This window comes from Protopterus annectens, chromosome 12.part0 (assembly GCF_019279795.1).
Source record: "Protopterus annectens isolate FY-2018-M chromosome 12.part0, PAN1.0, whole genome shotgun sequence".
In the NCBI taxonomy this organism is placed as follows: Eukaryota; Metazoa; Chordata; order Ceratodontiformes; family Protopteridae; genus Protopterus; species Protopterus annectens.
The window spans coordinates 634,839,641-634,862,938 of record NC_056746.1 but is presented as its reverse complement, the minus strand read 5'-3'; the positions used below and the strand labels follow the sequence as shown (position 1 = coordinate 634,862,938).

Here is a 23,298-nt window from a genome sequence, read left to right as displayed (position 1 = left end):
AATCAGAAAAATGCCCATCTGTATTTGTGCCAAGAGAAATTTTCTCATCATGTGATCCACATCTGCTTCAGTAAGATTCCCGGAAGAACGACAGGAGGCTAATGAAGGAGATTTGGAATGTCTTCTTTTCATAAATGGAAATGGAACCCTGGATGGCACCGGGTCAACAGTAGGAGAATAACGGGTTCTTGGAAGACATAATAGTATCCAAAGAAGTCTTCGGCAATTCAGACACTGACTTTGATGCACAAGCCTTCAGATCCACTCTAAACTAGATGAATCTAGGGGATATGTTAGAAGTCTCCTTATGCTTGCATTTGGGGGACTGAGCCCCAGAAATTGCTTCAGAAAAGGCAGATGGTAGTAAGCCTTTAAAAATTAACTTGTTTTTTGATCCGCTACTGCTCACAAATTAAAGTTTCTGCATACAGAACAGTCTACATTTAAGTGGTCTGGGCACATACTTTTTATGTGTCTGACAGGGGGAGCTTATAACCACATTTTGAAGATTTCTTAAACCTTGAGTGGCCTTTCTCTGACATTTGAATAAGAAGAAAAATACTACCAAAAGATACAAAAGTTTTTTTTTTTTATTCGTAAAGGGAGATAAAGAAATACCAACAATAGTATGAGATATTAAACAGAGAAGTGTAAAAGGTTTTATAAGAAATCCAAGTAGCAAATACCAACAATGGTAATAGCTGGAATATACTAGGTGTAAGAAATGGAAAAATTAGTAGATTTTTTGATAAAATAAATACACTTATCTGACTTTTCACTCTAGAGATTTGACAACCACATCTACTTGTGATAGTGGCAAACAAGACCTGAGGTATGTTAGGGGTTGGTGCATTTTGGGTAGGGAGGAGCTTGACAGCTTTGAAGTTACCACGAGCTATAGTAATGTCTGAGTCGGATCGGATCTGAACCCAACAGTTCAGGAACAAATGAAAACTGACATCAATTAACTAATTAACCAGGAGGATCAGTGATAATGTGATCAAAGGAGGGGGCCTTGCTGTTCATGCAAAGTATAATGGATGAGAAATAAAACAAAGTTTGGTTGTATTATGAGTAAGCAAAGTCTGGTTGTGGTGAGAATGAATGATATAATACTGACTGTGCATCTCTACAAGTTCATTAACTCCATTTACAAAGGCTCACACCACTTATTGTAAATAACTTAACACCCTACAGGACATTATGGATGCCACCCTCTTCCAGGAAAAAGCTTCAAGTGAATGCAAGGGGAAGCTGCACTGTCTGTGTTGGTTAATGTGACATAACAGTAACACCTACTACTTCATTTACCAGTTTCTACTTACGCATTTAATTAGAAGTTGCCTTAATTAAAAGTCACCCTCTAATTAAAGCCACATATCTAAACCAATAATTGAAATAGTCTTATTATTCTATTACTATTATATTATTACTATTACAATATATAACATTATTATAAGTCATTATTTCTAATCTAAGAAACATGGTACTTACGGGATATTTTACTGCTCTCCTCAGGGTCTTTAATACTTTCTTAGCAGGGGTGAACTTAGTTGTATTTCGTGCTGTGTGACATTCTCTTGTGGTAAGAGAAAGCTTTTTTCCACTGTATACCTTACCTACATTGTCACTATACCACAATGGCTACATATGGAATTTTCTTCCATATTTATGTATTTAAGGACCTTGACTGTGAATGAGGTTCAGGATGTTATAAACAATCCTAAAGCTGCCAGGATGGGGATTAAACTCCTTTTCTAATTATAGTATCAGTAATCTAGGGACCGTTACATGCATTAAAACTCGAACTCAGAGGCATTCTAGACTAGGTTCACCATAGTTATGAACAAAAAGTATGGAAAATCACACTGCAAGAGGCAGGATAATAGCATATTATATAATAGCATAACATCGCCAGATTTGCCACAGGAAACCCATTTCGAACCCATCATTGCCTCAATTTAAAACAGCTAGGCTGGCTTGAACTACAGAACCTAATCAAATTCAATCAACTAACTATAGCTCACAAAACCCTTTACACACCATCCAAAACACCAGCTCTATCCACACTAATCACTCCCTACAAGAACCTAGATTCCCTTAGGTCTTCACATAAACTCTTAGCTAGTTCTACCAAAACAAACAACAAGGCCGGTGACTCTCTTTTTTCTAATACAGTAGGGAAAGCCTGGAATCTTCTACCAAATGACATTTCTACACTTCCCTCACTATCCATTTTCAAAAACAATCTGAAAGTATATCTCAAATCTCACTGGCTATGTTACTGTTCCAAACCTGACTAGCTCTATAGTCACCCTAAACTCTGATCTTCCCCTTCTTTTCCTTCAGAAAAAAAAAAAAAAAAAAAATGTTTTTTGGTTCTGCCATATGAACTGCATCTACTGTTAAGAGTGAATTCTATACTGACAATTTACTTTGAATTGTTAGAATTTATCCTGTAAATCAGTCTGTTTTTGCTTGTATTTTTTGTATTGATTTTGTTTATATGCTTAACTCACAGAAATTTGTTAATTTAGCTGTATTTACCTAGGAGCTTTTCTCCCCGGGCCTCTACTGAAAATGGACATGTATCCAGTTAGACTAGCCCGGTAAACAAATGTAAAATAAATAATAAAAATAAATAAATGGGAACAGGAAGCTGAAGGGTGGCTGGGTAGGATACCATTTATTACACTACAGCCTCTAGTCGGGTATTTTAACTGTTGTATACACAACTGCAACTGATGACATCAAAACATGCTTGGCTATACTGACTGTTGGAAATGCTATTGTTCCAAAGTCAATGGTAGGATACAGGAATGTTCATCTAGGGCCAGGCAGCAGTCACGTATAAGACTATTATTACTGATGATAGTAAGGATGTAAAATTAATTCTACATTAAGAAGTCACAGGCATTAAACCATGGAATTTAAGAAGTGCAAAAGACTCTCTGAACTAGGTTTCTGCACCATACATGTATCAACACCCTTCAGAAGCAGTAAAGCCTCCAAGATCACCATTCTTATTTAGACTCTGGGCACTGTTTGTGACCATCCTCACTGCATTCTTCAGTTCAGATGTCAATTTTATGCCCATTAATTAGACTCCATTTAAAAAGGCACAAGGGGACTAGAATGTTTCCCATTCTGGAAGCCATCTAAAAAGCACGGCCACAAGTGCATTTGAAATGATAACTAATTTGCAGTGCCATGTAAGACATCTGCTTAAATTATGGAACAGCAGTTAATACTGTAACTTTTCTAAAGTGCAAGTATTTCACTTGCACAAAGGTTTGGGAAAGATAACAACTTGAATATCAATAAGTTTACAGTTTCAGCTAAGATGTTTAACAGCAATATCTGGGCTTGGCCGAGGAGAACCTGGCATGAGCCTAACAGCAGAAAAAGTTCTGGTATGACAGGAAGGCTTGGGCACGACAGTATGCTGTGGGACAGCAGGTTATGGTGCTCATTCCTGTCAGACACAATAAGCTGCAGGCAGCTTGGGAGGGGAATCTTCGAAGTGGTAAGGAAGGTCAGTAATGTCAATTATATGGTAAACCTGCTAGGCTGGAGGCAGAGGCACAAATTGTGCTATGTTAATATGATGAAGCCTCAGTATGTCAAGAAGGTCCTGGGCAGACTGCAAAGGTCAGGATTGACCATTAAGCTCAGTAAGTGTCAGGTGGGTATGGCAGAGGTCTCCTACCTGGTACATAGTGTGGGAAGTGGCAAGATGAGGCCAGAACCTGCCAAACTGAAAGGTATTCAGGCGTGGCCTGCCCCTGTTACCAAAAAGCATGTGAGGGCATTCTTGGGGACAGAGGGGTACTACAGAAAGTTCATTCCCAATTATAGTACAATACAGACATGACAAAGAAAAAACAGACCACATAAGGCAGTGTGGACCCCAGCCTGCAAGTAGGCATTCTAAAAGCTTAAAGGAGCTTTGGGAGGACCCCCTGTATTAACCAGTCCAGATTACAGGAAAGTGTGCAGGTGGATGCTTCAAACCATAAGGTGGGGGATGTATACCTCAGTTGTGTAGACTCCAAACCAGCAAGGAGGAATGTTACACAACTGTAGAAAAAGATTATCTAGCTATAGTATGGGGATTGCAGAAACTTTAGCCATATCTGTATGGAAGAAAATTCAGTGTGGTTACAGACCACAATCATTTAACATGAATGCCAAGTTATTAAGGGTAAGCCTAGGGTTGCAGGCATATGACATGACAGTATAGTACTACAGTCGGGTCAGCAATGCCAATGCAGATGGACTCTCAAGACAGGGTATAGGTTAATGTGTTCCCAGACAGGTCCATTTCTCTCAAGCAATGTGTTTTTTCAGGCTCACTTGAAAAACTAGCTTGAGTCTTCAAAGCGGGGGGGGGGGGGTGACAATGTGAGGTATTGCTATCTGTGCTAGGAGAATAGGGCAGTGCATGCATAACGTATGTCAGCATAGTTAACTGGAGTTTTGTAAAGAGTTTTGTGTCATTTGACTATCACACTGACTTATACAGAGGCTTGTGTTAAAAATGTATCAACAGTGTTATTATAACTGATTAAATGTTTATGCTTAAACAAAGAATTCTGGAAGGAAGTGTAGAAGTTTTTGAAACTGTTTTACAGCTTTCAGATACTGCAACCAATCTTAGCAAAGCTCTAAGAGTGTATTGTACCAGAGTCAGGTGATCAAATGTGATGTCACTGTACAACCAGCACTAAGAGGATAGAACTCTCACAGCAGTTTTTGTTTTATTTTCTTTGGAACCTGATCCTAAAAGATCTACATCAGTTATCACAGTTAGTTGAGTTGAGCTCAGTTCAGTTAGTTAGAAGCTCATTACCTTGCCTTGTGGAAGTCAGCATCTCAGCATCCTATCTTGCTTTGCTGTATTAATTAAGTTAGCTAGGGAACATTTATTCTTTAGACAGTCAGAAAGTACAGTGAGATAAATTAAATATTGTTTTTCTGTATCTGTGTGAATCTGTTCAACTGTGTTATTTTTATTTCTCCTGTGACTGAAACTTGTGTTTATTGTACTTAAATATTTAGTATACTCATGGTTTTCTATTTAATTATTTATTATTAAATCAAGCACAAAAAGTAGGAGAATGAACCAAACCACAGCAAGGGTTACTAACATACGTAACTGCACAGCAAAGCTGGACAATGCAGGACAATAAGATAAAAGTTTATTGTGAGAGCTTTCACAGTAGTAGATACCGCTTCAACAGACAGTAGACACATGCAGTCAGCTAGTACTTAAATAAAAAACAACCAATCAGAAGACACAGCCAATAATAATGCAGCCAATAAAAATACATATTTAAGAATGTTGTTAAAAGCCATGGGTTGAGAGCTTCCAGATTAAATGCGAGTGAAGAGGGGTTTTGAAATTAATTGAATTCACTGAGATAGATTTGTTGTACGCGAGTATGGCCATAGAGTAGTCAATAATGTCCTGGATGAGATACCCAGAGTAAGATTGTTTGAGGGGAAACCTTATTTTTCTGAAGGTCCGTGGAATAGACATACTTCACACAATCAGACTTCCATGTTAAAAATACAAATGGTATACTCTAGTAATACTGTTAAAATTAAGGAAGTTATGATGAAGCATTGAGGAATTCTATTAACTTATCCAGAGGTTAAATCAGTAGTAGGTGATAGACCCAATAAGAAGTCATTAAAAAGAATGTTATGTTATCCAAGGATGACAGGTACCCTGGTAGAAACATGGAATCTATGGGGCTGGTACCCATGTAATAAACGTAACTATTGTGATTGTTTAGACTCCTCAAATAGATTTTTACAGATACAGGAAGGGAAATGACATTTGAAGTAAAGGCCACTTGTAACACATGCCATATAGTATTATTTGGCTTATGTATAGTACACATGGCAGGTTAAGCTGAATGCCTGCTATTCTCCAGGGCTTAACAGCAGAGATGATTTTGTAGCTTACTTGAAGAGGAAGGGGTTAAAAAGTACAGTTTTGTACCTACCATAAATGTAGATGTTCGAGGATTCCATTGCTGCAGTCCTGACTATTGGGTATAGTCCGCGTCCCAGTCGGCCCGAATACCAGAGTATAAGGCTGACGTCGGTCATGGCGCCTTAGACTGACGTCAGTACGTCAGGGTACTAATGCGCATGACCGACGCCATTTCCTCAGTCTTTTCTTGCCCCAGATGTCAGAAGACCCAAAAAGACAAGTCCCAAAAAACCTGCACTAAAAAACATGTACAATATATACAACAATATATACAAAAAATATAAGCATGTAAACTCACCTACACAACCACCTCTAAACACAGAGGGGAAGGAGGGAGGGTAAATTGGACTGCAGCAATGGAATCCTCGAACATCTACATTTATGGTAGGTACAAAACTGTACTATGTTCTTCGTCTTCCATTGCTGCAGTCCTGACTATTGGGTAGAATCCCAAAGCAGAGGAAAGGGAGGCTGGCAAATTATAAGGAAGTAGGAGCTGATAACATGCCTTGCAAAACAGCAGTAGCAAAACCAGCCCTAGACTTAGAGTAGATAGGAAGATGGTAATGCTTAGAGAAAGTATGCACTGAACTCCAAGTAGCTGCTTCCAAAATATCCTTAGTTGCCACCCCCCTTAGAAATGCTGTAGAAGTGGCAGTAGCCCTAGTGGAATGAGGCCTAATCCCAGCTGGAATCTCCTTGCCATGATGGGAATAACAAAATGCAATGCAAAAGCCAATCCACCGGGAAATAGTTTGTTTTGACACAGGCTTGCCCTGTGAACTCAAGGCAAAAGAAACAAACAACTGCTGAGACTGCCTAAAATCCTTAGTCCTGCTTAAATAATATCTCAATTGCCTGTGTACATCTAAAGTGTGCAAAAACTTTTTCCCCTTTTTTTGGGGATCTGCATAAAAAGTAGGCAAATGAATAGTTTGGTTTTAAGCCACACTAGAAACCACCTTAGGCATAAAGGAAGGATTAGTGCGTAATGATACCCTATCCTTATGGAAAATCAAAAAAGGCTCTACTGCCATAAGGGCCTGCAACTCAGACACCCTTCTTGCAGAAGTAATGGCCAACAGAAAAGCAGTCTTCCATGACAAGTATTTCAACTCAGCAGTAGCCGCAGGCTCAAAAGGTTGTAGAGTAAGTTTTTCCAACACAAAATTGAGATCCCAAGCAGGAGTAGGAGCTCTCGTGGGGTCTTATATTCTTTGCCCCTCTAAGAAACTGCTTGAACAAAGGATGCGAAAACAAAGGTGGGTCACAATCATAATGAGCTGAAATTGCTGCAGCATGAATCTTAATGGAAGAGAAGGACAAACCTTTGTCCAACAATTCAGTAAGATATTGAAGAGCCACACTCAAATTAGGCTCAGAAATCTCCAAATTCTTTGCTGTACTCCAAAATAAAAATCTCTTCCATTTGTCTGCGTACACCTTCCTTGTACTAGGTCTTCTAGCTTCCATAATCACATTTAAAACTTGCTGAGGAAGTTGAGACCTGCTGTGCTTCAAGAGAGAATATGCCAGGCTGTTAGATGAAGAGAGTGAAGCTTGACATTGAGCAGATGACCATCCTTCTGAGATAACAGATGAGGAATCAGAGGTAAAGGCCATGGAGGCTTCCTTACCAGACTCCGTAGTAGTGGATACCAGTGTTGCGAGGCCAATCTGGAGCTATCAAAATCATCCTTGGCCTGTCTTGTCTGACCTTTAATAATACCTTTGGAAGAAGAGGCAGAGGTGGAAAGGCATAGACATGAAGGTTTTTCCAACTGAAAGACAGAGCATCCACTTTCCAAGCTGTGTGATGAAACCCCTTTGTGCAATACTTTGGCAGCTGGTGGTTTAGTGGAGAAGCGAACAGATCTATGTCTGGAGTTCCCCATGACACTGTCAAGTTCTGAAATACATGAAGATCCAGTTTCCACTCGTGGGGATCCATGATTTGTCTGCTTAACACATCTGCTAGGGAGTTCTGTGCTCCTGGCAGAAACCTTGCCTGAAGAGTTAGTTGCAGGTTTAACGCAGTCTCCCATAAAATCATTGCTTGCCTGCATAGAGGATAAGAATGTGTTCCCCCTTGCTTGTTGATGTACCACATGACAGTTGTGTTGTCTGTTAGAATCAACACCTGCCCTGGAAGAAGTAACTCCTTGAAAGCCATCAATGCAAACTGGACTGCTAACATCTCCTTCATGTTGATATGTAGATGCTGTAGTCTGGCAGGCCACTTGTCTTGTATCCACTTTCCATTTAGATGAGCTCCCCAAGCCTCTGGCCGGGTCACAGAGAGTCCCTTGTTTAGGTGACATTCCTGAGCCCACCACAAGAATTCCTTTTGAAGGCAAGGTATTATTTGAATGACAGTGTCCAAATCCTGGCAGTGCTGTGTCCATACATTTTTGAGATACCATTGCAGCTTCCTCATATGCAGTTTGGCATTGGGAAGCACTAGAATACAAGATGCCATGAACCCTAATGCTTGAAGGACTGTCCTTGCAGTCAGCACGGACTGATGAGATAGTTGATGGAAGTAAAGTGACAGACTCTTTTGTTTGTCCGGGGTTAAAAAGGCCATCTGGGCTGCTGTATTCAGTCTCACACCCAGAAAGCACATGTCTTGAGAGGGTACTAGACTGGACTTTATTTCGTTCACAGAATACCCCAGGCATCTTAGCACTGCTATGACATATTCCAGATGCTGTAGAAGGTCTTCCTTTTCTTGAGCCAGAATCAGGCAGTCGTCCAAGTAAGGATAGATTTGAATGCCTTGAAGCCTGAAGTAAGCTATCACTGGAGCCAGAACCTTTGTGAATACTCTGGGCAGTAGATAAGCCAAAGGGCAATGCAGAGAACTGATAATGAAAATCTCCAGTTGAAACCGCAGATACTTTCTGCAACCTAGCCTTATAGGCACATGAAGGTAAGCTTCCTTGAGATCTAAAGTTACCATCCAGTGATCTTTGCCCAGCAGAGGTAACAGTTGTTGTAACGTCAACATCTTGAACTTGGGAATGTCCAGATAAGTGTTGAGGATAGATAAATCCAAAATTGGTCTCCACGTGTTCCCCTTCTTTGGTACTAGGAACAGGCGAGAATAAAATCCGAAGCCCCTTTCTGATACAGGGACTGGCTGAATGGCCCCTATCTGGAGTAACTGAGAAACTTGCTTGTGAGCCTCTTTTCTTTGTGGAGGAGGAACATCCGGCATGCCTTTGAAAGGGGGCATTGTGTGGAAATAAAATCTGTAACCGTGATGAATGATATCCAGCACCCATCTGTCTTGAGTGATTAAATCCCAATTTTCTTTGAAAAGAGACAGTCTTCCTCCCAAAGGAGCTGCCAGACGAGAATCCACTGGCAGCTGAAAAGGCAGGTCATTGGGTCTGCTTACGAAAGGACTGACCCCTGCCCTCACCAGAAGTCTGAGCAGGTGAACTCTCTGATCTAGGCCTAAATGAACCTTGAGCCCTGCCCCTACCACGTCTAGACCTACCCCTAGACTGGGAACCATAAGCAGGATATGTCCACCCCTTAGCAGGCCAATTTCTACTAAACTTGGAGGCTGCACCTGCAAAAAATCTTTAACAGTCTGCATAGACTTAGCTTTGTCCTCCATTTTCTTTAAAACTGCTTCCACAGGCGGTCCAAACAGCACATCAGACTGTAAAGGAGCATCCAAAATCCTGGTCTTAACATGCTCAGCTAAATTCTGATCCTTCAACCAGGCATGTCTGCGAAGAACAGAACTAGTAGCAGCCACCCTCGAGGAGGCCTGAACAGCATCAAAACCACACTGCAAAGAATGCTTACCCACTTGTTCAGACACATGAACCAAATCCAGCAATTCTTTACACTCAATACCTTCCGCCAAAGCATCCACCTTAGATTTCAATTGTGAAAGGAGATAATTCTGATATTTTAGCATGTGAAACTGACAATTCAACGCCCTCATGGCTAGAGAGGAAGAAGTATACACTTTCTTACCCCACCTATCCAAAGCCCTTGCCTCTTTATCAGAGGGTACAGGATTTTTAACCACAGAAGCTTTAACACCTTTAGGCCCCTGAGAAACAGTTTCTGGGTCCGCCCTAGGACTCTTAAACAAATACTTATGAGCTTCGGGCACCCTATAATACCTATCAGGCTTAACAGGAGCAGGAGGCAAGGAGTCAGGGTTCAGGGAAGCCTCTGCAAAACATCCTCCACCACATTCAACACAGGAGGAATAGCTAAGGGCCTATGCTGGGGTAAAAACAAGAATTACCTAAGCCTTTTCCTGGAATCAGAGTAATCCTGGCCTTCCCATTTAAAGTGCTCCCTCATGGAGTGAAGAGTCTCTGAAAATGAAAAATCCTCAGGAGGAGAAGCTGTAGGAGTGGAATCATCCACATCAGAATCAGAATAAGTAGGAAACTCTTGTAAGTCTTCCACAGAAGACTCTGAAGCCTGTGAACACTGTTCAAAACTATCAAACTCCTGTTCCACCCTAGGCCTCTTATCAGGCGGGGGCATAGAACCTCTAATCAGAGTAATCAAATCTTCTGCCATTTTAAGCATATGTTTCTTAGGCACAGAGCCTGAAATGCTAGGAGAAGCCCCCACAGAAGCTGAACTTGGCCTACCTCTAAAAGAAGCTTTGGCAACAGAAGGAGAGGCCCTAACTACCTTGGGAAGAGAGGGAAGAACAGTTACCTGAGAAGCCCCCTCAGCCTGGCCTACCTCCTGAGAGGGCACATCCTGTAACAGTAAAGTATCTGCCTGAGACTCCATAGAGACTCCTGGCAAAACCTCTGGCTCCCCTGAGCCTTCTAAAGAACCGACGTCCGGGACTGCCGGTTCCTCACCCCTAGGCTTCACTGTTTTGTCCTTGCGCTTCTTGGATGATGCGGGCGTCGGAGCATCTGACGGCATATTATAATTGCAACGCTTCCCAAACACTAACCTAGCACAATCTAGCCTCCTCTTAATAGTGCGCTTGTTAAATCTAGCACAAGAGCGGCAACCAACAACGTCGTGCTCAGGCCCTAAACAAGGTATACACAATGTATGATAATCCCTATGCGGTATCTGCTTCCCACAAGAAATACAGTTATTCACTTTTTCTGACATCCGGTTAAATACTGAGGCAAGAAAAAACCAAAATGTTCCCCAACGGGGTTACTTAGCCAACTCTGTTTCGGTCTGAAACTCCGGTTTCGGAAAATCTCAGAACGCCAACCTGCACTCGCAAAATTGCTTCTGCATCAGACCATGCGGCAAAAAAGACTGAGGAAATGGCGTCGGTCATGCGCATTAGTACCCTGACGTACTGACGTCAGTCTAAGGCGCCATGACCGACGTCAGCCTTATACTCTGGTATTCGGGCCGACTGGGACGCGGACTATACCCAATAGTCAGGACTGCAGCAATGGAAGACGAAGAACATCATTAAACCTGTATGGCCATGTGATGTGGAGTTTTAGTATTTAAATGAATGATGGTGTCATTTTAAATTCAGTCTGATGAAGTCTTGTTTGTTAGAAGACGAAAGTGCTTACTGGATTTTTTTACTTTGCTTACTTTTGTTATTAAAAGTGCAGTTTGGTTTATAACCAAGTTTCTTTATTTTTATTGTATAGTCTGTTCGGCATTTTCTATAGGTAAGACCGACAGAAGATTTTGTGATAGGATTCGGGAACATATCTACAATATTAACAAAGGAGTGTGTACTAATGCACTTGCCAAACATGTCAGACAACAGGATCCCTCCCACAGGTTTAAGTTTTTAGTGATCGACACTTTCACCCCTAATGAAAGAGGAGGTGATATCAGGAACATTACAGAAACCTGTGAAACAAAATGGATTATTAGAATGAGGGCAAATAGAGGCAGTGGGTTGAATGACAAAATGTCTATAAAACAGGCATTAAATGCTAGATTTAAAAGGAAATAATTGCATATGCTATTTATTTATTTATTTTAGAGTATTGTATTAGTAGTACCACAGGATGATGTATTTTTATTGGCTGCATTATTACTGGCTATGTCTTCTGATTGGTTAGTTTTTATTTAAATACTAGCTGACTCCATGTGTCTACTGTCTGATGAAGTGGTATCTATTACTGCAAAAGCGCTTACAATAAACTTTTTATCTTATTGTCCTGCATTGTCCGTCTTTGCTGTGCAATTACATATATTAGTAGCCCTTGCTGTAGTTTGGTTCATTCTCCTAATTTTTGTGTTTGGTTTACATATATTAAGGCTGTGTGAACCATTTATCCAGTTTGCTACCTTTTTTCTTTGGATTTATTATTAAATATTTTTATACCTTTCATTGTGGCTGGTCTTTTAGAGAATACTTTTAACATCTTCAGAGTACTGGTGCTTATTTTAGTGATGCCATGGCCACTCCAAAAAGACTTGCTGCTTTGGTTGGACTCTACTATTTATATTAGCATTGATTTTACTCAGTATAGTTGTATATCCTTGTAAATGGGACACAGTGCTCCAAAGTGAGCCTTATTTGGAATCTGGAGAGACAGAGAGTCAAGTCCCAGGTCTGGACCATGTTCCCTGTGTGCTCTTGGTGGAAAGTGTTTTTGATGCAAAGAGCTGAATCTGCAAATGCTGTGTAAATCCAATCCTGTTCTTAGTGACCATCTCCCACCAGTGTCAGTGGTGAGGATTGAGGCTCTTTGATTACTGGCCTGGGGTACAGAGTCTGTCACTATGCTAATGTATGAAACAACACAGCAGCATTAGCAAATGATGCAAATAACAGTGTTCTACAAGAAATAACAAAGTTCATGTGCAGTTACTAGACTTGCAGTCCAGTGGACCACTGAGAAACCTAGAGCAATTTCCCATTTGCCCTTAAATGCTGTCTGGTTAAGGGACTTACCCAAACTCACACAGTAGGTAAATGAGGTTTGAAGGAATCAAACCCTGTATGACAGGAACTACAGCTCACAGCCTTAACCCTCTGTGCCAACTGTTGCAATAATTTCTGCATTATCTTCTGATACCACAATTCAGCTACCACAAAAGTAAATGAATTATATACATACTCTAGGAGTATTGACCAGTGGCAGAATTAGTGCTCTGTCAGCACTAACCCAAGAAATATCACAGGTGCTTTTGTAATAACACAAAGTAGGTACAGGCACTCTTCAGAGCAGACATGGCTTGTTGGGCCAGATCTCCCAGGAATCTGGTTACACTAGTGGACTAATTCAGGGCCCTCAATGATAAAGTGCCCAAATCATACACATACTTCCCTAGTCTATCGATCATACTGGATGCCTTATTAGTTGGGTGGATGGAGTGAGAATCCTCCGAAAGTTCTCTCTTTGTAGCCACCACCATGATGGAGTCCGCTGCCAGTGATTTAGCCCAAAACTGCCTCTGTTTTGGAGGTTTGAGAAGCCTATCCAGTTTCCTAGGGACTGCCTCAGAGCTGTCTGACTCCTGTTATGATCTCTGAGCCACCAGGTCTACAAGCTTGTCAGCTGGAGGTACCACCCAGTGTGTAGAAGGTGCTGAATTATAAGCCTTGATAAGAACCGTCTTGGCCTGACAGGGAGGGTCTATGGACCAAGCTCCCATCTCATGCATAATTTCCAGGATATTGCCAAATGAGGCATCATTTGGAGGGGAGCCCTCTTGATCTTCCAAGTTGGAATCTGAGGTAGAAGACCCAAAGGGGAGTCTAGGTACTTCCTTTTAATGTCTCCTCTTTTTCAGTGCCTCAGGATAGGCTTCAGAGTACTGAAGCTACTTCAGAGGAGGGGACTATTCAACTCTAACCACTGGGTGCATGAAGACAAGGTGGAGGCTGGATGGGAAGAGAGTCCCTGAATGGGGTTGATCTGGGAGGGGGGGGGGGTTGCTGTGTAAAGATTCTAGCCAAGAACAAATCATCTTTCCAAACACTTGAAAAGCCAATCCAATCTCTGAGTGATCCAAACCTTGCTAAAGTCAACAGATTGAAATATATCCCTTAGAAGTTCTGAAACTGAAGGCAGGAGAAAGCTCCAAATTAAAGGTATTGACAGCCTCCAATAGGGGACTGGAATCCAGGAGCCAAAGGTTGATAAGCCCTGATAAGGGCAGGGGAGCTGAACCCAATGGATCCAAGGCTGGCATGCAGGTATGGTCCTAGGACCTTATCCGCTCCTATAAGACTGGGACTGAAAAAGTTGGATCGAGGCACAGAACCTCAGTGCTGAAGCTATCTAGAAGTAAGGACACACATTCCAGGATGAAGAACAAGTGAAGGAACAGAAATAAGGGTGAAGTCTGTTGATCTGACCATTGGAGCAGAAGGCATCAGCATGACTCCCATTTCCATCTGAGTTCTCAGAAAACCTGTGCATCAACTGGTCCAGATCTGCTTCAGAGGTACTCCTGTATAACCTGAAGGATTTTACTGATGGCACATACAAAAGTCTAGAAGAAGGAGCTGATTAGGCTTCTCTCCTAAAACTTCTTTCTTCAGAGAATCTTGCAGAACTACATAATCTGAAAGAACTGGATCTGGAGGTAGATTTTACATTGGCGACTTCTTTCAGACACATCTGCTTCAGAGCCAAAGCAGGGGGCATTGCAACTGTCAAGACTCTTTTTTGGATCCTAGACTCAGGGCTTGGCAGGCTTCTCTGCATGTTTCTTCAACTTAGACACTTCTGGATCCTGAAGGAGCAAACCTTTAAGTGTAAGTTTGTTCCTTCTGTCTGAGAGAGCTATAGGGCCAAACCCTTTACATATTTCACAGTCTACCATGAGGTGCGGAACCCCCAAGCAGACAATACACTGATTGTATCGGTTCGCTGGTAAGATCTTATGCCCACACAGGATACACATTTTAAAACTTGTTTGTCCATTGCAAAAAAAAAAAAATTAGAAAAAAACAACACTCAAAAGTCTCAACCACATTATACAAGAATCTGTAATATCAACAAGGTGCACACTACAACATTCAAATGTCTTAACCTCACTGTAAAACAAGCTACAATACCTACGAAGAGTGCACTATGATAATAGCTATTGCCAACAATACTCCAGAATTTTTTTTTTTAAATATCACAGATGCTTAACTATCAGATGTTTGGACAAAACTCTCTAAGTACAGCAATCTGTTAACTATAACAACACAATGAATGATTAAAAAAAGTTAATCACAATGGCAGGAAAATGTCCATACAGAAGGGGCTTAGTGACCGATAAAAGAAAAGGAAATTATAAAGTGTAAGGTAAAGAGAAAAAATAGTCTTAAGTGCTACATTACTAAATAGAAATATTCTAATTCACAAACTATTTAAATGAAAAATTAGAAAGTATGAGATGGAACACTTCGCTGACCAGATCTGTGTCCATTTGCAAAGACAGCAGATGTGATCTGAAGTAGCTTAAGGGACAGATGCATTATGGGAGGGAACGTTCTGAAGGTGCTTGAGGCTTGAGCACTGATGCTGTCGGACTGGATCTGACAAGTGGCTCCAGGACCCATATGCCAGATCAGGCAGACTGAATGAACAGGATACCCTTTTTAGAGGAAGCCTTAGTAGACAAGCTCCACTACAATGATATTCTAAATATGCATTTATTTACACAGATACCTGTATGGAATCATAAGGTATTTATATCATTACTGTGCAGCGGTAGCGTTGTTGCTTCACAGCAAGAGGTTCTCCCGTACGATTATCGGCTGGAGTGCGGTGAGTGCCTTCCGTGTGGAGTCTGCATGTTCTCCCCACGGTTGGATGGGCATTCGAAAGATGTGCGTAAATGAGCATGCCTTCATTGAAGGTTGGACGTCGAGCTGGCACCTCGGTGTTCATTAAAATCTACTGCCAATCATTAGTGGACCGGAATTCTGCTGTGGTGACCCCCTAACTTGGAAAAGCCAAAAGACAAACAACAACAACAACTTTATAGAGATTCCTATATGGAGTTCCACGACTCACTATAATTTCATTTACACAGCTTCAAGTGTGGAAATGCATGGCACTTTGTGATTCAATTTACTTTAGAGGTACGGTGTTTTGTAGACAATTTTGAAGAGGTTCATTAATGTATTTGAATAACATTATAAAATACATTGTAGTATTTGCAGAAGTTAATACGCATTTAAGGAGCATATAGTGAGAGATACAGACAGGTAGTTGAGTAAGGTAGTCACAGGACTCAAGTGCAAAAAATTGAGTTTATGTAAATAAACAGGATTAGACAGTGATAGTGTGAACTGAGGAAGATTACAAACTGGATTGAAGAAGGAAGTGATAAGAAATTCAGGGATGTTTAACATGAGCTTTATAGAGTACAGAGTTCTCCGAGCTTTACCTATTTATTGCTGTGGTGGTTTGGGGGGAGAGGTGGAGTATGGGTTCCGAGTTGTGCTTGTCAGTGACAAGGAGGGGAAAAGTATTGCAGTTACAGTGTGTGGTGTGTTGAGAACGTGAGTTAAACACATTGATGCTTTAGTGGTATTTACACAAGACAAGCTTACTCTACAGGCAGCAATATATATGAGACAGCATTATTAGAACCACACCTTAAGGTAGCACTACTGACCAGAGTATTAGCACAGAAAATGCACTGGTGCGTTATCAGTATTAACACTATAACATGAAATGCACAGAAGTATTAGTGCGTCTAACATATAAAATGTTTCTAATGTCATTTTAGCACTGACACATTATACAATTCTTAATTTTTAATAATACATGCTGATAAAATGGGCTCAGTCTACTTTCTATAACTAACAGCAGCTGAAATGACAGCGTTATATTACTTTTCTGTGTAGTAATTTGGCAAGCCTCATCTGGTGAAAGCGTCAACACACAGGCAGGGTAGATGCAGTTTTGGAGAGAGCAATGATTTCACAACAAAATAAATACAATTAAAAGCATATCATATAAGTGACACTGTGGGAAAGGAGACATAACGATCTTTTAAATACCTCAAGGAAATCAGTAGAGTTGAAAGGAAACATCTTTCTAAAGGAAATGTACATAAGAACATGAAACAATCTAAATGTAAAAGTTGACTTTTTTTTTTTTTTTTTTTTTTTTTTTAATCGGGGGTGGAATGTGACAGTGCACCATTTCACAGAAACTTGGATGTTTACCCCAGATTTTCTGAAAATACCATAGATTCACAAACAAAATTAAATTCACATAGGGCTACTGCAAGAGGTAGAAATAACGTAGATGAGAATTAACTAGGCTCTGCAACTTAAACAGCAGACAAAAAGGCAGAAATGGAAGAAAGGTGCTGTTTTTATTCTTCCATTCATTCATTCTCTGAATACCAGTTTAATAAAATCCATGGTCTGATTCAAGTCTGCATTTCTGTCCTACTTTGGTAACAGCTGTCATTCCACCATGCTAACACTAGATGACAGAAGTGCACCACAAACATTACCCCGAAGTCCCTTCACCTTTGTATAATTTTAATAAATGTGATCTAAATGTGTATGTACACCACACACAATACAACTGTGAAACCATGTAAACAAGCATACATTATTATCGTCCAATTACATCTTGGACTAAAAAAAATGAATTACATTATCAGGGTTAGTAAAAGTTAAGTATATGGATGAAAACACTTGAAACCAGAATGAGTAGAAATAATGAAACAAATCAGACAATACTGATAAAATTATTACAAGATTCATCAGAAGCTAAAAAAAAGTCAAAACCTTCCTGCTACACACAGAAACTTCAAGTAGTTAAATTAGAATCTTGTCTTTTACTTGGCTTTGAGCTTTCTAAGACTGCAATTTAGTGGCCTTGCTATTGCAGATTTGCCATTTTATCAGGCATCAACTGCGTTTTAACCTCTGTGACCCAACTAATGGGAAACTTTGTCATGACTGAGGCACTGATGCTATTAATTGTGCCTTTAAGCAAAACAGTGTAATAACAGCAGTTTCACTCTGCTAAATGTAACACTGAGAAACACAGTAAAATATACATATATATTTAAACGTATCTGATTACCGAATGAATATGGAAACATTAAATGCAGACAATGAAATGAAAGACCTAAAAAACAAATTAACTTTGACCAGTGTGTTGCAATAAAGTTGTTCTGTAGCACATCTCATACTCGAAAATATAACCAGTAGGTCACACAAAGTAATTCTGCCATTGTATATACCACTGATTGCGTCAATTATAAACTACAGTGACCCACTGTGGAGCAGGAAGTAAAGTCGCTTAACTCTGTTTATATAAGGGAATTAATCAAAGGCAAATATATTTTTTTCAGCCCGATGTCTAGAGCAGTCAGACATCCTTAGAACTTGTTTCTTCACTATGCTAAGCATGTCAGAAAGAGGAACAGCTATAAACAGGGCAGCAGATTGCACCATCTTCTGTTCTTCTTAGGAGAAAGAGATCACCAACAGCTCTGCCCAAGATGCCTAGGAAAGACAATTTAAGTTATACTTGAATATGAGTTTAATATGAAAGACGTTAGCAGGAACACCTAAAGTGTCCCACAGTGGAGTCTTGCTGGGTGAAGAAAACTTTTATGTGAAAAGCTTACTGGAAGAATAAACACTATCTACAGCCATGGGGGTACTAATTTTCCAGATGACCTTAAGATTGGGCTCCTGAAAAAAAATCAGGATAGGCTGCAGATATTCCGTAATGCATCTGTGATTTTCTTGTTCGAACAGCTATTATTATCCTGAGGACTGTACAAGTGCTCACCATACGGATCATCTCTGCAGTGTAGTTCCTTATATGGAGGAAATGTACTAAACCAGTTAAAGACACACAGGGTAAAGGCCAGCCCAAGACATGCAAGGCAAATAACAGCATATCCAGACAACTGCAGTGGCAAAACTAATCCTGCTTCTGTGGGCTCCTCGACTAAAACTGGGTACATTTAGTGAGCAATACTCAAAGTGTACATCAAACTGACACAGTCAAGTGCTGACTTCAGGCTTTCTGTTCATAGTTAATTATTTTTGTTTGCAGCCCCTGCTACTTAAATATACCAGCTCCAATACTATCTTATCTCAGAGAAGAAACTGGCACAAACACATGCGTACACATCCACACCCCTGCACACAATCCTTCCTTTGTAGAAAGTACAGCCAAAGAGGAAAAAGCGCCTCCTCTTGTGTGAGATCGTACAGTCAAACTAACACACAAGTAAAACAACTCTGAGGCACATCTCCTGGCTGATACTTCAATAATCTGAGTCAACTCACATCACTGCTGTATCATAACAAAAAAAATGTGGATCTCTAACATGCTGTGTTCATTTGCTGTTACTAAAACATACAGGGGGAAGCCTTACTATACATTTTGAATTCCATTTAATCCTGGCAAATAAAGTACTGAGGTAGGAATAAAACAGAACTGCTGTAGAAACTAGCTGTAATTACATTAAAATAATGTGGATTTACATCTGCCTGTGCTACCCATCAAAAAGAAATAAGTGACATACTACGGACTTCACTTAAGATAATCATGACTCACCTCCTTCACAACCACGAAGCTGCTGCTCCAGTTCTACTCCTTTGCGTTCGAGGCTGTCAAGGTTATCCTCAATCTCCTTTAGCTGCCTCTGTATCTCCTCCTCTGTAATGTAGTCTGTTCTTCCCTGAAAATGTATGAGCAAGGAACATAGATAATGCATACTGAACATAGGAAAACACATCAGTAAATGTATTTCTAACACTTCTGAAACAGATGGCCTAATGGGCCAACATGAACTCCTCTCCCTACAGAGAGACCTCAAACACATAAAACAATGAAACAGCATATGTCTTAACAGTATATGTCTATAAACAGTGAACCTACAAACTTTATTTTATTTATCCTTTCATTGAATGGGTTAGTCCAACTAAGTTACTGGCCTCTTTTCAGGGGAGACCCAAGCTGGCATTTATACTACTGAGGGAAATTTGACCAAGGCATTGGGAAACATCCCCTACTCATATGGGACGGATTTGTGTTTGGCATGGTCTGCTTTCTGCTTCCAGTCCAGGTGTGGAGGCGACTTGGAGAAGCAGGAAGAGTAAAATTAAAACAGAGAGGAGGACAAAGGTGTTTTTGTGTTTTGGATGATAGAGAAGCTGTTAATCAAATAGTGGAAATGGTAGATGTGGCAGAAGAAGAGTCAGAAATTAAGCAGAGTATGGAGGATCAAGAGAAAAGTACAGAAAACAGAGAAATAGTGTACAAAAGGCAAAATGAAGGAGATAACGTGGATACAGATGATTCAGAAATATTTTTCCACAGAATGCTGTAATTAAATCAGAAGGTGCTTCAACAAAGTATTAGTTTAAGGGTGTGCACACACAACTAAGTATTTATTTAAAGGGGGGAAACATGCAACCAGCGTATTGTACGTTTTTTATTTTTTATATTTTCCCCTAACAGATTTGTTTGTTATTCAATTGAACTGTACAAGTTATAGGTCACATTAAAGGTGGAGACAAGTTTTGAAATGATTTATTGTGGTCTCATTTTTATATCACAAAAACCTGGCATTTTAACAGGGGTGAGTACACTTCTTTATCCATTGTATCTGTAAGTCAAATGGTACATGGGTTACTCGCTCTAATGGCCTTAAACTAGTATGTGAAATTTTCAGAACCTGCTGGGGGGGACAGATTTGTCTCCCAGAGGTTACCACACCTTTGGAATAGACTCCTGCTTCATGTCAAGCAGAGCACCTCATTGGCCTTCTTAAAATGCAATCTGGACGACTGGATGGGTAACCATAAGTTCATCCCCGGATTCCACCTATGTCCCCCTTGGACAACAGTGATAGGTGCTGGTTGGAGAAATAAGGGTAAAACTTGGCTAGGCTTGTAAGGGCCCTAGGGTCATTAGCCTAGTAACCTCCTATGATAAATAGCAAAAAGTTAGAAGTAGAAGAAGTTCTATTAGAAAAAGAGTGAAAGACAGAAAATGCAAATTCAGAAATACAGGTATACGAGACAATAAGAAGGGGGAAAGAATGAAAGCAGCAAACACTATTTCTCAAAGTGAAAATCCTAGCCCGTAATGTAAATAGTTTAAAGAATGTTTATCAAAGGCTAGGCATTTTGGAATGGTGTAAAAAATTAGAATAACAACAGAAAAAAATAGAATGCAAGTTAAGGGCTATGGGAGAGCACAGATATATGGAACCTGGGAGAAGAAAATGTTCAGGCATAGCAATTTTATGTAAAGAATGTCTAGAGATTCTAGATTATACTCTAACCGGGAAAAGCCGAAAGACACAACAACAACAACAACTAATATTAGATGTTAGATGGAAGAATCAAATATATAGGATAATTGCACACATGCTACACAAAAATAAAGAGATATCTTGTTTAAGAAAATACTTGATTATACAAGTAATAATAGTAGGACATACAGAGGGAGTCACCTAAGAATCAAAATTGATAGTGCCAGAGAGTATGCATATATTACGTCACAGAGTTAAAATTAAAGGTTTTTCAGATCATGCAGCAATCTGGATAGAAATCTAAGAAAGAATAGGTTATATAAGAATAGGCAGAGGTATAAAAAGACTTAATGAATCAGACCTAAATAAACAAGTGACAGAAACAATACATCAGTTATGGATAGATCATATAAATATAAGAGAATTTTATAAAAACTGGATAGACTGGTGGGTTAGTTTGAAAAAAAATATAAAAAATATATATATTAGAATGGCAAAGAACAAAAAGAATACAAGATTTCCCACAAAGTAACAACTAAAGGTTTGACAGACAGCAAGATATACTAAATTTTGTGTGCTACAATTTGCAAACAAATTAAACTCAAAAACCCAATGGGAAATTAGATGTACCAATAAACCTGTAGCTGTTATTATGTGGGAAAAACTAACAGATGCCTTAAAAACTGAATCAGGGAATACCTTTGCAATATTAATAGGCAAGACATGAAGACTGCATTGGCAACCAGCTTCTGTGGTTTTAATGGATACTCACCATTTGCATGAAGTGCTCCTATTTTGCTTGTTTTAGTCTGAACTTATTAAAATCCGTTTATAATGAGAATAAAGTGAGGTTTGTGACACATGGTTGCTTAAGCAAGGGTATCCAGTAAGTACACTATTAATTATGAATGCAGTAGTTTCAAATATAAATAGGACATTAAAGGAAGCTACATACTGCCCCCCAGAACATATTTTGATTCCAGTGATGTTCTCCCTCCTATGCAGATGACTTGGTAGTATTAGTTGTGAAAAATGAAAGATGGATGGATATAGCTATTCAGGCACTTAAAAAACTAAAGATGTTAGGGGTAAGTATTAATGAAGAAAAAAGTAAAGGACTGAATTCTCTGGAAAAATAAAAGGTATTCCAATTTAATAATAAACAAATAGAAATTTTGGGAATAACGTTTGGTAATGAACAGCAGAGAAATGCAAAATGGAAGGATATGATATTTAAAATATTATATGCTGGAGAACTTTTAAACGTACATATGAGAAAACGTATATTTAATTAATTCAGTGGTATTATGCAAAATACTGCATTTAGCAAGTGTGTTTATGATACCCCCAGAATATGAAAAAGATTTATTGAATGTGTTATTTACATTCATATGGGATCTAGCCTGAATCTTATTAAAAGAGGAATCTTATCTGTTAAGAAAAAGAAAGGATGTCTGGGTCTAGTTAACCCAATTGTGTCTATATCTTCATTAAACCTGTACAAGGAATGCAAAAAAGAGAATTTGTTAATAAAAATTACAGAAGAAAAATATAAATCAACATGGGAAATGCTTAAAGTCTAAAAAGAAGTAAAGGAATCACTTACATACAAATGAAATTACATCAAGAAAAAATATTACTTGGAAGATTGATTTAAGAAACATAGACAAGAACAGAAGAACATGCTATGAAAACATAATGTAAACATTTTATTATGTGTACCCCTGGAAACAGCTACAAGACAAAAAAGGGAAGGTGATAAAAGCAAAAATGAAAAGATGTGAAAAATATGTAGAATATACAGTGCAATGGAAAAGTATTTGCCCCATTCCTGATTTCTTTTTTCTTTTTTTGCATGTTTGTTGCACTTAAATGTTTCAGATCATCAAGCAAATATAAATTTTAAACAAAGATAATCCAAGTAAACACAAAATTCAGTTTTTAGTGATGATTTTATTTATTAAGGAAAAAAAAATATCCAAACCTACATGGCTCTATGTGAAAAAGTAATTGCCCCCTAAACCTAATAACTAATTGTGCCACCCTTACCAGCAACAACTGCAATCAAGCATTTGCGATAACTGGCAATGAGTCTTTCG

The 23,298-nt window shown here is 39.4% G+C and overlaps 1 protein-coding gene across 3 annotated transcripts in view; it reads right to left on the bottom strand.

Annotated features, from left to right (window-relative positions):
• MICALL2 (MICAL like 2) overlaps nucleotides 1-23,298 on the bottom strand; it is a 976,695-nt gene that overhangs the window by 161,381 nt on the left and 792,016 nt on the right. For all 3 annotated transcript variants that reach the window (XM_044089760.1, XM_044089761.1, XM_044089762.1), the window contains one exon: nucleotides 19,495-19,618. In XM_044089760.1, coding sequence (XP_043945695.1) covers nucleotides 19,495-19,618 — 124 coding nt within the window. The remainder of the gene's footprint in view (nucleotides 1-19,494; nucleotides 19,619-23,298) is intronic.